Source organism: Hypoxylon fragiforme, assembly GCF_022984875.1.
Source record: "Hypoxylon fragiforme strain CBS 206.31 chromosome Unknown GGS25scaffold_3, whole genome shotgun sequence".
Taxonomy (NCBI): domain Eukaryota; kingdom Fungi; phylum Ascomycota; class Sordariomycetes; order Xylariales; family Hypoxylaceae; genus Hypoxylon; species Hypoxylon fragiforme.
In genome coordinates this window covers 255827-268581 of record NW_026054758.1, presented here as the reverse complement: position 1 = coordinate 268581, position 12755 = coordinate 255827, and the positions used below count along the sequence as shown (strand labels likewise).

Here is a 12755-nt window from a genome sequence, read left to right as displayed (position 1 = left end):
CCATGATTACTCGAGGATATTCTGAGAAGAGCGCACGGGAGATGATAGAGGGAAATTGGTATAGGTCGGATGAGGACTATTGATTTGTGTCTAGCAACGAGTCTGGTCTTCTTCTACTTCTCCTCTAAAAGAACAGCGGAGGGGAGGCTGTTCTTATAGACGATTTTGCGACTGGCCAACGAAAGAGTCGCTATCTGGCGCCTACACTTTTTGAACCCCTTCGATAGACTTGCCCCTTCGACAGACTTGCATATTGAATTACCAGAGATTCGATAAACCTGCATATTTCCTCACCATGGCGCAGGTCTTGTGAGACGGAACCTATTGGTGCTCTCATCTAGGTCCACATTTATTTCCAGAACTTGTGGAGATAGGGAGAACAGAATGGTGAGAAACTGTACAGTACATACCTACCTTCCCTTGTATCTGAAATCATGATAAAAATCTAAGTAGGATGCAATAGGCGTGCAACCATGCTTCGACTCACTTAGACGCAGGGTCATGTCTAGGGCCGATTCCGCTACGACCTGGCATGCCAGTGCAGCCCGTGATTGGTTCAAATGGATCATGTACAAAATCAGACAAAAACTAAAGTATACCGAGTGAATACCCCACCACCGCCACTGGGAGATCCTGACAACCTCCGTCAGTCGATGTTGCAAATATTTCAAAATGATATGCAATTGCTGCAAGGTTGACTAGATAGTGAAGTACATATCAGAAGAGGGGGTAAACAAAAGGGATTATGCGCCTAAGCAGGGAACAAACATGGCAGAACTTTAGGGGTACTTCGTTAATACCAGGTTCGGTGTACTCTAAGCATATTTCAGCTCCAATTCCGGTACAATACACCGCCACACTGCCTAATCTAATCCAAGCTATAAAAAAGATCTTGTATAGTACTACCAAACCTCGTGGCGCCCATGTTACCTACCTACTCGGTTAGGTAGGTAGGTAGGTAGTATGCTTAACTCCCATCACATCATAACACTCTTTCGTTCCGTACCCTGTTCTAATCTCACCCAATCTCAACTTCACTTCCCACTCATGGCCTCTCCGTCTCAGTGCAAATGGCCAGTCCTTAACCTCGCCCCATAATTCTCAGACTCGACCCCCCTACAGCTTCCCAACCGGCGGATCCGTGTTCGCCTTCCCGTGGTCGCAAACCGCGAGTAACGACCCTTCTCGGCCGTTCTCGTCCACGGCCCGCATCTCCCCCCTCAGGGCGCAGAGCGTGCGCCCCACGTGGAGAAGCTCGCACCTGATGTGGATGGTGGCGCCGACGGGGATGGGCCGCAGGTAGGTGACGTTGAGGGTGCGGGTGACCCCTTGGCGCTGCCAGAAGCCCGGCTTCGAAACCAGGTGCAGAGGCAGCGTGGTGCACGTGTCGAACAGGGTCGACGTGCAGCCGCCGTGCATGGTCCGCAGGCCGTTGGTGTGAAGGGGGTTCACGGTGAATCGGAAGGTGATGTAGGGGTGTGGGCCAGAGGCGGAGTGCGAGACGATGGAGAGGTATGGCAGTATGAAATTCATCCATCCCTAACGCGTTGTTAGTCATGTATGCATTGGGGGTTTAACATGATGTTGCGACTGAGTGCTGAAACGCTAGGGGCTATCAATTCAAGCTGTCACTACACTGAACCTGTCCGGAACCAGCTATGGTGCACTTATATGCCCTTGGATAGCTCCCAATTCACATAGTTAGATAGGTAAGTACGCATATTATGAGAGTGAGCTTACTTGCTGGTCCGGGTCTTCAAGTGACTCTGGTCTCCATGCCAGAAACGCCTCGGTTTTCTTGATGCCTTCAAGCTTGCTCAATGTGTTCACGAAATCTTGGCGAACGGTCGTGTTTTTATCCTTGGAAGACCCCGCCATGTTGGCGTGATTGATGAGGGTTGAGAGTAATGAACAAGTTTCGTGAGTAGTTATAGTTGCTACCGGATCATGTGGTGAACAGTTTCAATGGCGATAATTGTGAGTATATATAGTTAGAAATCGTGTAAATTAGTAAGTCCGAGTGGTTGATAATGTAAGACAAATGTGTATGAAGTTGATTAACGTACATACATATACAATGTATATAGTATGTAGTATGTAATATGTAGTATGTAGTATGTAGTATGTAGTATGCATGTAGGTATTATTAGAAGCTCTCTTTACCAAGATTACCCATGTATGTACCTTACCTAACCTAGGTATGTATGTAGGTCATCACGCATCGTGCCGAGGACTTCAATTGATGCATATTGGTTCAGATGTCAATAACTACTACCCTAGGTAGGATATGCACTTACCAAAGTACCTAGCCCTACAATATGTACTGCATTCTGCACATGTGCTGTGTATGTACTCTGTATGTAGGTAGTTACTAGGTACATAGCAGGCGCACAACACGGTAGAGGCGCAATGTTAAGCTTTCCTACATGTAAGCCGGTGCGTATCTTCCAATAGGTACTATGTATGTTAGCCGTGCGACATTGTGTTCGTCTTATCAGCAAAGCTTTAACCTCTACATGAAGCTTAACAACGGCCGCTTGCATGATGTCTGGTGTTGTTGTTAATACATACATGTAGTTAACTACTACGTAGTTTGTATCTACATAGGTACATGTAGCTTGAGGCATCTAACGCGCACAGACACACATGATCTGGATCTTTAAAAGGAATAAAGAGGTAAAAGAACCCGACAATCAAGGCAAGTATGATGAAAGAAACATTAACATGTGGAAGCTTACAACCGCATACGTAGTACATAGTATTTATTACTAGGCACCTAGTTAAATAGAATATAATAAGTGGTCTAAGCTTCTTGATATGGAACTTGAAAGATGCAAAACATTGAAGTTCAGGGGCAGTTTCGCTAGCATTACTAGGTACCTAGTACCTAGTACCAGACAAATACTACTAAACGCAGCCTTGTGTGGTAGATAGGTTTGCAGAGATTTGATTGGTCAAACAAGCATGGGTTCGGGGCGACAATGACCTAATCGGGCCACAGCAAGGGAAGGTAGTACGTATCTCCTTAAACATTCAATCTGCCCTATCTGGTTTAAGGTTCAAGTTAGTAACAGCTTTCCATTTCCAAATCCATCACGTCTCAACTTTTCTAATCATTTCGATAATTTCGAACCACCCACCACAGACGCCAACGCCAACGCCAGCCTCTACTCCAACGACTTTTCGAATCCTTTTCCTATTGTCCATTACCACACGGACCTCATACCACCAAAAATCCCGGTACTTTAACGAAATATCGCATTGCGTTTGCGTTTTGTTTTTGAGTCAAGTAATTTCATCAACTATCTTGATTCTCTTCGCTCATTTACTCCCTTTTTTTTTCTCTTTTCTCTTTTCGCTATTTACTTTTCGCTTTCCCCTGTTCCCTGTTCCCTTGTCTGCTTCATTCCTCCTCTTTTTCTATTCCCCTCCCCCCCCAAACGTGATATCAAGAGCCCTCCTTTTCTTGCCTCGGCTACAACAACTTATTACGACGACGACGACGTTTCGATTACTTAATATTCCGCAATCGAAAAAGAATACATAGGACTTTCCCTCGCTAGCGCATCCCACATCATTTACTCTACTTATTAAGCGTGGAGACAATTGATCTTCTACCCTCCGTCGCATCTTCTGCCTTTGCCTAGCCAGGCAGCCTTCTTGTTCAACGGCCTGCAACGCCGATGCGCATGTCGAGAAACGACCTCTAATTCAACGGCGAAGACGGTAGTGAGGGCTGAATACCGTCATAGGGGTAAACCGGACTAGTAGATACCCATGAGCTGGCAACAGTTCTCCACCATGGGAGCTGGTGGGAATGGCCCCGGGATGCCAGGCGTTGGCGGCGGCCAAGAGATGCCCGGGGGAGGAGGACCTGGGGGTCAATCAAACCAGCCGCATGCTACTGAATATACTTTGCAAGGTATTGCTCTCATTGGATGATACCATATATCAAATGCCTCTTCGCTAACTCGCACGTGCCCCACAGGTGTTATGCGCTTCCTCCAAACAGAGTGGCATCGACACGAAAGAGACCGAAATGCCTGGGAGATCGAACGTCAGGAGATGAAAGGCAGAATTGCCAACCTCGAGGGCTCGGCTAGAAGAGCGGATGCCACACAGAAGGCTCTCAAGAGATATGTGACCATCCTAGAGAAGAAGGTAAAAGACCAGGCTGCCCAGTTAAAGGTCGCCTCTTCTACTCCTTCTAGCACCGACCATTCTGTAAAGCAACCCCCTAAAATCGATAGGGCATCCTCAATCCAGGAGAAGTTGAAATGTATGCATACAACAACATGCTAGATTACTAGGAGCATCTGATACTGACTTCGTTTATAGCATCTTCTGAGAAACCTAAAGACTTGGTACCTGGCCAAGAGAGTCTAGCAAACGAGCGTGTACACGAGGATGATGAGCGCGAAAATCTCCGGGTCTTCCTGGACCAGTGCCAGGCTGAATTTACTTATCTTATGGTCACTCCAGCTAATCCCATTCCTCCTCGAGAGTCGCCGCCATTGCCTTTAATCGACGATCTAAGAGAGGGAGATTTCGGGCTTCCTATCGGTCAACAGCCACTCGAGTCAGCTTTCAATGGGCTAAGGATTAACAATCAGAACCATTTGAAAGACCCTGCCACCCGGGGTGGCGCACCAACCACGAACAACCATCATCTACAAATGATGTCACAGGCAAATTCGGGGGCGAACATGCCCCAAAGGAACGCTGATATACAATCTGCGCCTATGGTTCGGTCTGGAGAGGGTCCCGCACCCATGTACTCGCACGCCGGTGAATGGTCCGCCTCCGGTCCGGCCACGGGCCGTATACAGGATGACCCAAACACAAAGCCCAACCACTCGAATGAGTCCGCGCGTACTGAATTTTCCGAAGGCCAGTCGGAGAGGCGAGGATCGGTGGAAGCGGACGGTTGGGATTTCGGCGAAGGAACCTTCGATACACCCTCCACGCAGCCTATGCAGCCTCTTACACACCGTCCAGATACCGACGCCTTTCCCAATGCCGAAAACCTACCAAAGTCTCCCAATCGTGGCCCTACTTCTCACAGGAGGAAGACTTCGATGTCTCGTAGGAAAAGTGCGGACCAAGAACTCTCCCTTAATGGTACAGCGCAGAAGATAGACAACAGCAGCTTTAAATTTCGATTTGGATTGCGCGGTCATCTTAATACTGTCCGCACTGTAATATTCTCTGGAGGTGGAAGCCCTGGCGAGCCAGAGATCTGCACAGCCGGCGACGACGGCTTGGTTAAACGTTTCCACATTCCACGTGAGAATCCAAATCACGTAGGAAGCATATCATCCGATCTCGACGTACCTGCCGACTTTACTCATCGCGGGCACACCGGTGCTGTGCTGAGTCTGGCGGCGTGGTCGCCATCTCCTAACTTCTCTACTGGTGGTCGTGCCCAAGGCGATGGCTGGATCTTTTCCGGTGGACAGGATGCGACTATTAGGGTATGGGAAAGGGGTAGGGTAGACCCCAAAGCGACTCTCGTGGGCCATAGCGACGCCGTGTGGGCTCTCTGCGTCCTGCCCGCGACCCTCGGCGCCATCTTTGGCCAATCAAGCCAGCATGGCACACCCGATCGCATCTTGGTCGTTTCCGGAGCGGCTGATGGTGTCGTGAAGATCTGGGCTGTGAGTGCGCCGCCACAGCTCACATCACCACAACCGGCACCTCCTCGACGCGGCACAGGAAGCGGCCGAGTCAGGGGCAATTCCATGAGCTCCGGATCACAATTCCCAAGTTCGCCCCAACCCAACACGGCTTCCAGTTCACCTTTTAATCACACCCTAGTCCATGACATTCGTCGCTCGAATAATTCTAAGGCGTCACCAACTTGCATTACTCCATTATCAGCGAATGGGGAAGCATTCGTAGTTAGCTACTCGGATGCTGCCATCGTTGTATTCAACACAAGGACGGGCGAGGAGATCGGATCCATGACCAGTCTTGAAACCTACGATAATACGATAAACACAGGCGTCAACGCTGTCGTCGCAACAACAGCTAGTCTAGACCAGAGTTCGGGCCCAGGGCTAGGCGACGAAGACACCAGTGGACCTACCGGCGGAAGTGGTGTGGCAGGTAGCGGCGTGGAAGGTGTCATTATATCCGGGCACGAAGATCGCTTCATTCGGTTCTTCGATGCGAATAGCGGTAAGTTTAGGAAATCACATTTTTATCATTATTCTAAGTTGCACCTCGCTGACTCGCTCGAAGGACAATGTACATACAACATGCTCGCTCACCCGGCTTCCATATCATCTCTATCATTAAGCCCCGATGGTCGTGAGCTTGTTTCTGCCGGCCACGACGCAAGCCTTCGGTTTTGGTCGCTGGAAAAGCGAAGTTGCACTCAAGAGATCACTAGCCACCGAATTATGAGGGGAGAAGGTGTGTGTGCCGTCGTGTGGAGTCAAGACGGCCGATGGGTGGTTAGCGGTGGAGGCGATGGAATTGTAAAGGTCTTTGCGCGGTAATAAGCGCCCCCCCAAAGGAGTTGATAGGAGGGACATAAGGGGACAAAATTCAAGTAACTGTCTACATGCAGCTGAGGAGTTGGTGGAATTGTTTTACGGCAGGAAAGCACATCTCACTCAAACAGATGGTTTAGACCGCGGTGCTCTCAACTTGATATACCATACGAGACAACGCCCGCAGTTCTTTTTCTTCTTTTTCCTCCAGGAAGATTGCCAGCTTAACATGCATGGCCAAAATGGGGGGAGGATAGGATAGGGGTATCATACTTTTAACAGCAAAGCTGCCTATGTTTTGAGTCCCAAAGGCAGGCAGGTAGGGACTCGTGTATAAAAAGAAAGCAAGAAAGAAAGAAAGAAAAGATCAGAGAAACGATGAAAATTCAGCATAGCGAGGGAGAGATGTAACATGGCGCTATAGCTTGCCATGATCGCAGATCTACCTACGTATCTCATGTAGGTACATTATTAACCCCCCTATGTATTATGGTCCGGATCACATGACAACATGACAGAGTAGGTGCCTACCTACGTAGGTAATAACTAGGCAAAATCTCAGGATAGTAAGTAGGCCGGAAAAGAAAAGCTGTCTACCTATCTACAATACTCACCCGCACACCTAGGTAGCAGCTTAGCTAGCGAGCTAGATTAGGTACGTACTAGTTGAGGTCATTCAATCAATGTGCAACCTGATGGGAGCTTGCCTAATTACCTAGGCCAATATAAGTGTCTAGGTAGGTATTCACCTCTTCAATTAAGTTAGGTATTGGGAATGATGGTTAGAAGATAGTTAAAGGGAAAGGGGGATTCTTTGATCGTAGGATACCTACATAAGTGATCGACTGGCTGTAAGGGGCTGTTTTTGGGATTTTCTGTTATTTGCCTGCGATAGTTAGTCACTGGGTTAGTTAAGTCGGTACCTACTATGTATTATACATTGTAGATAGTTAATACGCACTGCTCAGTGCAGTGCATGTTCTGTGTTTTTGTTGAATTTTGCCTATGTAGTAGGTAGTTAGATGCCCGCTTAACATACATAACCAACCTGCATAGCCATATAGTTAGTACAATACATACATAAAATGCGTGCTAAAGACTAAGCAAACTTTGAACCACAACAACACTAACTTAGTGAGCACACTAATAACTACCCAACACTGGGGGGGGATATAGTGGAAAATAACAGGTCGCACTTTCATCCAATGAAATCCGAATTGGTGTAGTGGCCAACATTTGACGCTCTCAAGATTGGTTTCTCCTAGTAAGAAACCATGAAAGGTCCGTCAAGCCCGGGGTTCGATTCCCCGATTCGGAGGTCTATCTTTTTGATTTTTGATTTTTTTTTCTATCATCGATGATTTAACTACTTTTTACAGCAAACAAAAAACATCGTCGTTTATGATGTGATTGATATTGGGATTTGAGGTTAAACAAGATGTGAGGTGCGACTTGTAGTTAATTATCACGATTAACTATAACTCAGGTTTCTTCCTACCTAACCTAGGCACTTATGTTATTTAGTTAGGTAGGTCGACTACACAAGTTGATTAAAAACGTGCATGCACATTGATCTCTGTCTAAAGTGAATCTATCTCGACTCAATTCAACTTGTTCTTTTATATACTCTCCCTTTTTTTTTGTGTATCGCCTTAACTCCCTCACTCTCTCCACTACCCGCGCAAGCAATGCATGCAAGCAAGCATGCATGCATTGCATTCTTCTCCATTTTAATCCTTACTTTCATTTTCAATTCCATCTCTCTCCCCTGCCTAGGTTGGGCACATAGGCCTCCTTTTCACAACAGCACACCTGTCCCTCCCCTATTCACTCTCTAGTAAGTACGTATGTACGTATACTATATGTGTATGCATAGGTACTTCACAAAGAAAAGATATACTCTAATAATAAAAAAGGGGGGGAGGGAGAGAAGGGGGGGAATAACATTAAGAAAAGCCCCGAAAAAGGGGGTGGTGTAGTTCCGTACTGGGAAGAAAGAAAAGGGGGTATCATAGCATGGTAGGTAGGTAGGTACTTGTAATGGTCCAATTTCACTCACTCACTCCCACTCTCACAATTTTCACTCTCTTCACTCTGCACTATTTTTACTTTCATCCTCACTCTTTTCACTTCCTTCACTTCAAACTTTTCTTCTTTCACTTCACTGTTCTCCACTTCCACCCACTCTCAACCGCCACCTTCCCTCTCTCACGTCACTCTTCTTTTCACTCCTAGGTATCTGACTCTGAAGAAAAGAGATGAAACAAGCAAACAATTAGGGGAACATGGAAGACGACACACAGAAAGGAGGGGAAAAAATTGAGTATGCCACCGACCCTGCTCCGCAGTGATATTTAGGTAGGTAGGTAGGTAGGTACTCAAATACGCAATACTCCATTCCAACCAACCCCCAATTCCAATGACTCCTCCCCCCCCCCATCCCATTGCCCGGTATGCTCCTGGGTAGTGCTTTGTTCAATGTATTGTTTCTCTTTTCTCATTTTGCGCCTGATATAGTTTGGGTTGATTTGGGTTGTAGTTGTAGTGTTTATTTCTATTGAACATCCCCTGCATAACACTTCAACTATTTACCTAGGTAGGTGGGCAGGCAGGAAGGTAGACAGGCGCCTAAGTAGGTACTTAACCACCCATCCCTATGCTCCAAGCCCAAACGACGCTTCCACATCTCCCGGCATCGGCGTTCTCGGCTCGTGACCATCCTGCGTTTCATCATCGTCCAAGGCGCTCAGGCTCGTTATACTGCCACCCTCGCTATCATCTCGTATTATAGTTGGGTTCGGAATCGGGCTTGGACACGCGGAGGAGGTGGCAGAGGCACTGGTTTCCGTGATGAGCGCGGGCACTGATAAGCCTTTCTGCTGGTTGCGTTGTCGTTGAAGACTGCGTTCTTCCCGTTCCTTCATGAACTGCTTATCCGCCTCGATAGCTTTGGTCCTCCGCTCCTCCACATCTTCTCTGCGGACGACACGTCGAAGACCCTCGGAGGCTTGAATTAGGCCGTCGATGCTGATGGCGTGATTGGTCATCTGGTGGTTGATGTAAGTGTATATGGACGCGGGAGTATCGCAATCTAGTAGCTGGCGTTCGTTGAGTTTGAGGAGGGCGAGTGCGACTTGGAATAGGAATGTGCTGCCATCATTGATGCAAAGCACCACGTCCCAGACCCGGAATAGGGCCTCGGCAGAAAGACAATCGGTAAAGACGCTGAGGAACCATTGGAAGGTCAAGGCTTCAAGCTCTATGCATAGTGCCTCGAGGTGTTGAGATAGCTTAGGGAGGACTTCCCTGACGTATAGACGCAAGACCTGTTGATCTGCACGGGATGCCATTAGACTGTGGTCATAGTACCCCTGGGGCAAGATACGTTCAATGATAGACACGAAGACCCAAAAGGCATCCTCGGCAGACGGCATGATAAGTAATAGATTGGCCGCGATTAAATTCATGCCTTGGCAGTATCCCACTTCGGGGTTGTGCCTAGCATACGCCCGTAGAACTTCATTGAGCTTAGGAACACCGGGTCCTTTGCGGAAGAAAATGTTATCCGTAAGCGTACGGTTGATATCCATTTCGATCTGAGAGATAACGGCCGCATCGTCAGCATCGCTGGGTCGTGTGACAAGGTCCATATAATAGCCGGGCGTCCTCTTAGAAAGAGCACCAGAGCATTCTGCCCAGATCTTGGGTCGGTGCGCAACGGGGATACCACCGAGCACGAGGTTTCGAAATTCATTCCATTTTGCACGTCCAACTTTTCCTTTGACACCAAGATCTGCTATACCAATGGTCTCGCCATCAGTAAGCTTGGCTTCAGGAATCATGACAGGCGCTAGCTGGAAACGAGCCTCCGCGGCGGCGGCGGCAGTAGCAGCAGCGGCCTCTCCTTCGCGCCGGCGCTCAGCACGCACTTTTCGTAGAAATTCGTTCCAGCGGACGGACTTATCTTTTTGTAGGGTGTCATGAACATCGCTCAACTGCTTAAGAAGAAGCTTTACAGGTTCCGTATCTTCATGCACTAACGTGGCAGTAGGCGAATCTTCGTCCTGTTTCGGGCTCGCTTCTCTGTCTAGAGCCGAAGTAGTTGTATAGGCGGATGGGACGAAACCTCGGTCGTCCGAGTTGATCAGGCTTGGGGACTTGGGTGGCTCAGTCCCTTCTAGGACCTGTATATTCGAGGCCGTCATAGAAGGTGTGTGAGAGAGTAGTTCAGTTGGAAAAGTGGCAATCTTGAGGTAATCCTGCCATCGTTTTGGCCTACCCTGTTCAACAGGTTCTTCAATGGACGTGGGGCTCGCAGAGCGACCATCGCTGCCGAGGTTTGGAATCGAAGCTGCATCATCTTCAAGCAAATTAGGCGAGATGTTCGACCTTCCACCAGAAAGCATTTCATGCCCCTTCTTCATCTGAAGAGCGACCTGGTTTGCTTCGCGTTGTCTCTTCTTTCGTCGTTGATCGTAGATGAAGCCAAAGCGATCAATCAAGTACTCGCCGTCATTGTGATTGTTATAGAGTTGTGATAAAGCAGGCGGTTGGCCCTCTGGGGAAAATATGGTATCCATTTCAACAGGTCCATAGTTATCAGACCTTATTGCTGACGGACTCTCCGGATTTGCCCCTATGCTTTCCCATCTCTCACGTGGTCGCAAATGTTGAATACTTGATGGTTTGGGGGTCGATCGTCGCATCGACATCAGCGCCTTAGGACCCCCTTGCGAAGATACGGCTCGGTTCGAGGCTCCTGTGTTAGAGCTAGCGTTGGACGAGGACCTCACAGAACCACCCTGACCTGCGGAATTTGACCTCCCCCTAACAGAGTCAGAATCGCGGATCGAGGCTTTCCCAGCTACAAGCTGCAAAGCCATGCTTGCAAATGATGCCGAGGGTTTTCTATTTGCATCCTTTGAGTAGATGCTCGAAGCGCGACTTGAGCTTCGTATAGATTCGGCATCCGGTGGGGTGAAGAGGTCTTCTTGGATAACAGGTCGTCGATCTCCAGGAGTTGGTGCACGAATGACCGTTTTGGTAATTTCTTCGTTGATGCTACCTGCTCTGCTAGTCTTTCTACTCGTACCACCACCCCATAGATAATCCTTTAAAGTTTTTATTGTGCCTTTATTTGCATTGCTGTCTTTTGGAACGGATAAGCTCGTTGCTCTGAGGGTCGCGTCGTTTGGTTCGTTGATGCCCAAGGCGTTGTAAGACATGGATTCGTGCATCGCATCACTCATCATACCGGAGACATCACCTGTCGAAGCACATTCTATCTTGTTCTGTGATTGCAGTTCTGCTTCTACCGCACGGAGTTTCGTTTCGAGGTCCAAACTAGATAATCCGCACCCAAGTAGTATTTTTCGCAGCGCCCTCTCTCTCTCGTCCGCTCTCCTCCTCAATTTCGCAATCTGATGGTCACGATGCGCTAGATCCTCAGCGATCTGGCGCACGAGATTAACAGCCCCATGTTTCGCGATTAAACGTTCAATGTGCTTATCATCGGCGTGGTGGAGGGCACCGGGTATCTTTTTTGGAGCTAGGAGAGTGTCGTCGAACAGCGCATTACGGGCCGACTTCTGGTTTTCGGATGACGTCAAAGTATCAACGATGGAGGTTGTGGTAGTAGTCATGACCTCGGAAAGTTTTCTCTCGGCATTGATCGTAGAAGACGAAGATTCGGGAGTGGCCAAGGAAAATTCGCGGTGAGGTGACTGGGGAGAGAATGAAGGAAATGAAGTGAGAGACTTGTCAGAGGCGGCGATAGACGAAGCTGAGCTTGAGGGTTGCGAAATCAATTTCCTAGACTTGGACTTTGCGCGCGTGGAATGGTTTCGAGTGACCCGTGCTGAGGCTGAGGCAGAGGCCGAGACCGAGGTCGCGGAGAGCTGTGACGTCGATCGCTCCAGGGGCGCAGATGACTCGGGATCCATATTGTCTTCCTAGGAATCATGGCTTTCTCTTTCTTCGAGTTCGTCTGCCTCCGTTACTACAGCCAGCGCTTTCTTCGTCTTTCTGTGCTGCTCCGATACAAGTCTCCCACCTTTATCTGTTATAAGCAATCAATCATAAGTGATAGGTCGAACGCTTTGAGACGTGATAATAAAGTGGAAATGGGTAGAATAGAAAGAAGGATGTATTATCAAAGAGCGTAAAGTAACAAGTATGTAATAGAATAGTGAGATGATATATTTGTGATGGGAGGAATAATAATGAGAATGATCAGTCGCCTGTGGTTTATGCAAGAAT

General features: G+C 48.1%; 3 protein-coding genes and 1 non-coding gene across 4 annotated transcripts; 2 read left to right on the top strand and 2 right to left on the bottom strand.

The window, feature by feature from the left end:
* Positions 1-1031: 1031 nt before the first annotated feature.
* On the bottom strand, positions 1032-2077 carry GGS25DRAFT_159464 (HotDog domain-containing protein). Its single transcript, XM_049256480.1, has 2 exons — positions 1741-2077; positions 1032-1539 (listed from the first exon to the last, which is right to left on the bottom strand). Exons 1-2 carry the CDS (start codon positions 1876-1878, stop codon positions 1117-1119), a joined length of 561 nt encoding a protein of 186 aa, XP_049118458.1. The 5' UTR covers positions 1879-2077; the 3' UTR covers positions 1032-1116.
* Positions 2078-3081: 1004 nt separating this feature from the next.
* GGS25DRAFT_479384 (WD40 repeat-like protein) lies at positions 3082-6862 on the top strand. The gene is made up of 4 exons (XM_049260009.1): positions 3082-3922; positions 3989-4279; positions 4339-6180; positions 6244-6862. Exons 1-4 carry the CDS (start codon positions 3778-3780, stop codon positions 6501-6503), a joined length of 2538 nt encoding a protein of 845 aa, XP_049118457.1. The 5' UTR covers positions 3082-3777; the 3' UTR covers positions 6504-6862.
* An 846-nt stretch (positions 6863-7708) lies between these two features.
* GGS25DRAFT_t32 lies at positions 7709-7815 on the top strand. Its single transcript has one exon. It is a non-coding gene; the product is annotated as a tRNA-Glu (tRNA).
* A 1232-nt stretch (positions 7816-9047) lies between these two features.
* Positions 9048-12606, bottom strand: GGS25DRAFT_159340 (TBC-domain-containing protein). Its single transcript, XM_049256478.1, has one exon. The coding sequence runs from the start codon at positions 12437-12439 to the stop codon at positions 9152-9154; it is 3288 nt and encodes a 1095-aa protein (XP_049118456.1). The 5' UTR covers positions 12440-12606; the 3' UTR covers positions 9048-9151.
* Between the last annotated feature and the right edge of the window lie 149 nt (positions 12607-12755).

Coding starts and splice junctions, on each gene's coding strand:
- GGS25DRAFT_479384 (XM_049260009.1), top strand. CDS start 3,778: ATGAGCTGGCAACAGTTCTCCACCATGGGAGCTGGTGGGAATGGCCCC. Junction 3,923..3,988: donor TACTGAATATACTTTGCAAG/GTATTGCTCTCA, acceptor CGTGCCCCACAG/GTGTTATGCGCTTCCTCCAA. Junction 6,181..6,243: donor GTTCTTCGATGCGAATAGCG/GTAAGTTTAGGA, acceptor ACTCGCTCGAAG/GACAATGTACATACAACATG.
- GGS25DRAFT_159464 (XM_049256480.1), bottom strand. CDS start 1,878: ATGGCGGGGTCTTCCAAGGATAAAAACACGACCGTTCGCCAAGATTTC. Junction 1,540..1,740: donor TTGAAGACCCGGACCAGCAA/GTAAGCTCACTC, acceptor ACAACGCGTTAG/GGATGGATGAATTTCATACT.
- GGS25DRAFT_159340 (XM_049256478.1), bottom strand. CDS start 12,439: ATGGATCCCGAGTCATCTGCGCCCCTGGAGCGATCGACGTCACAGCTC.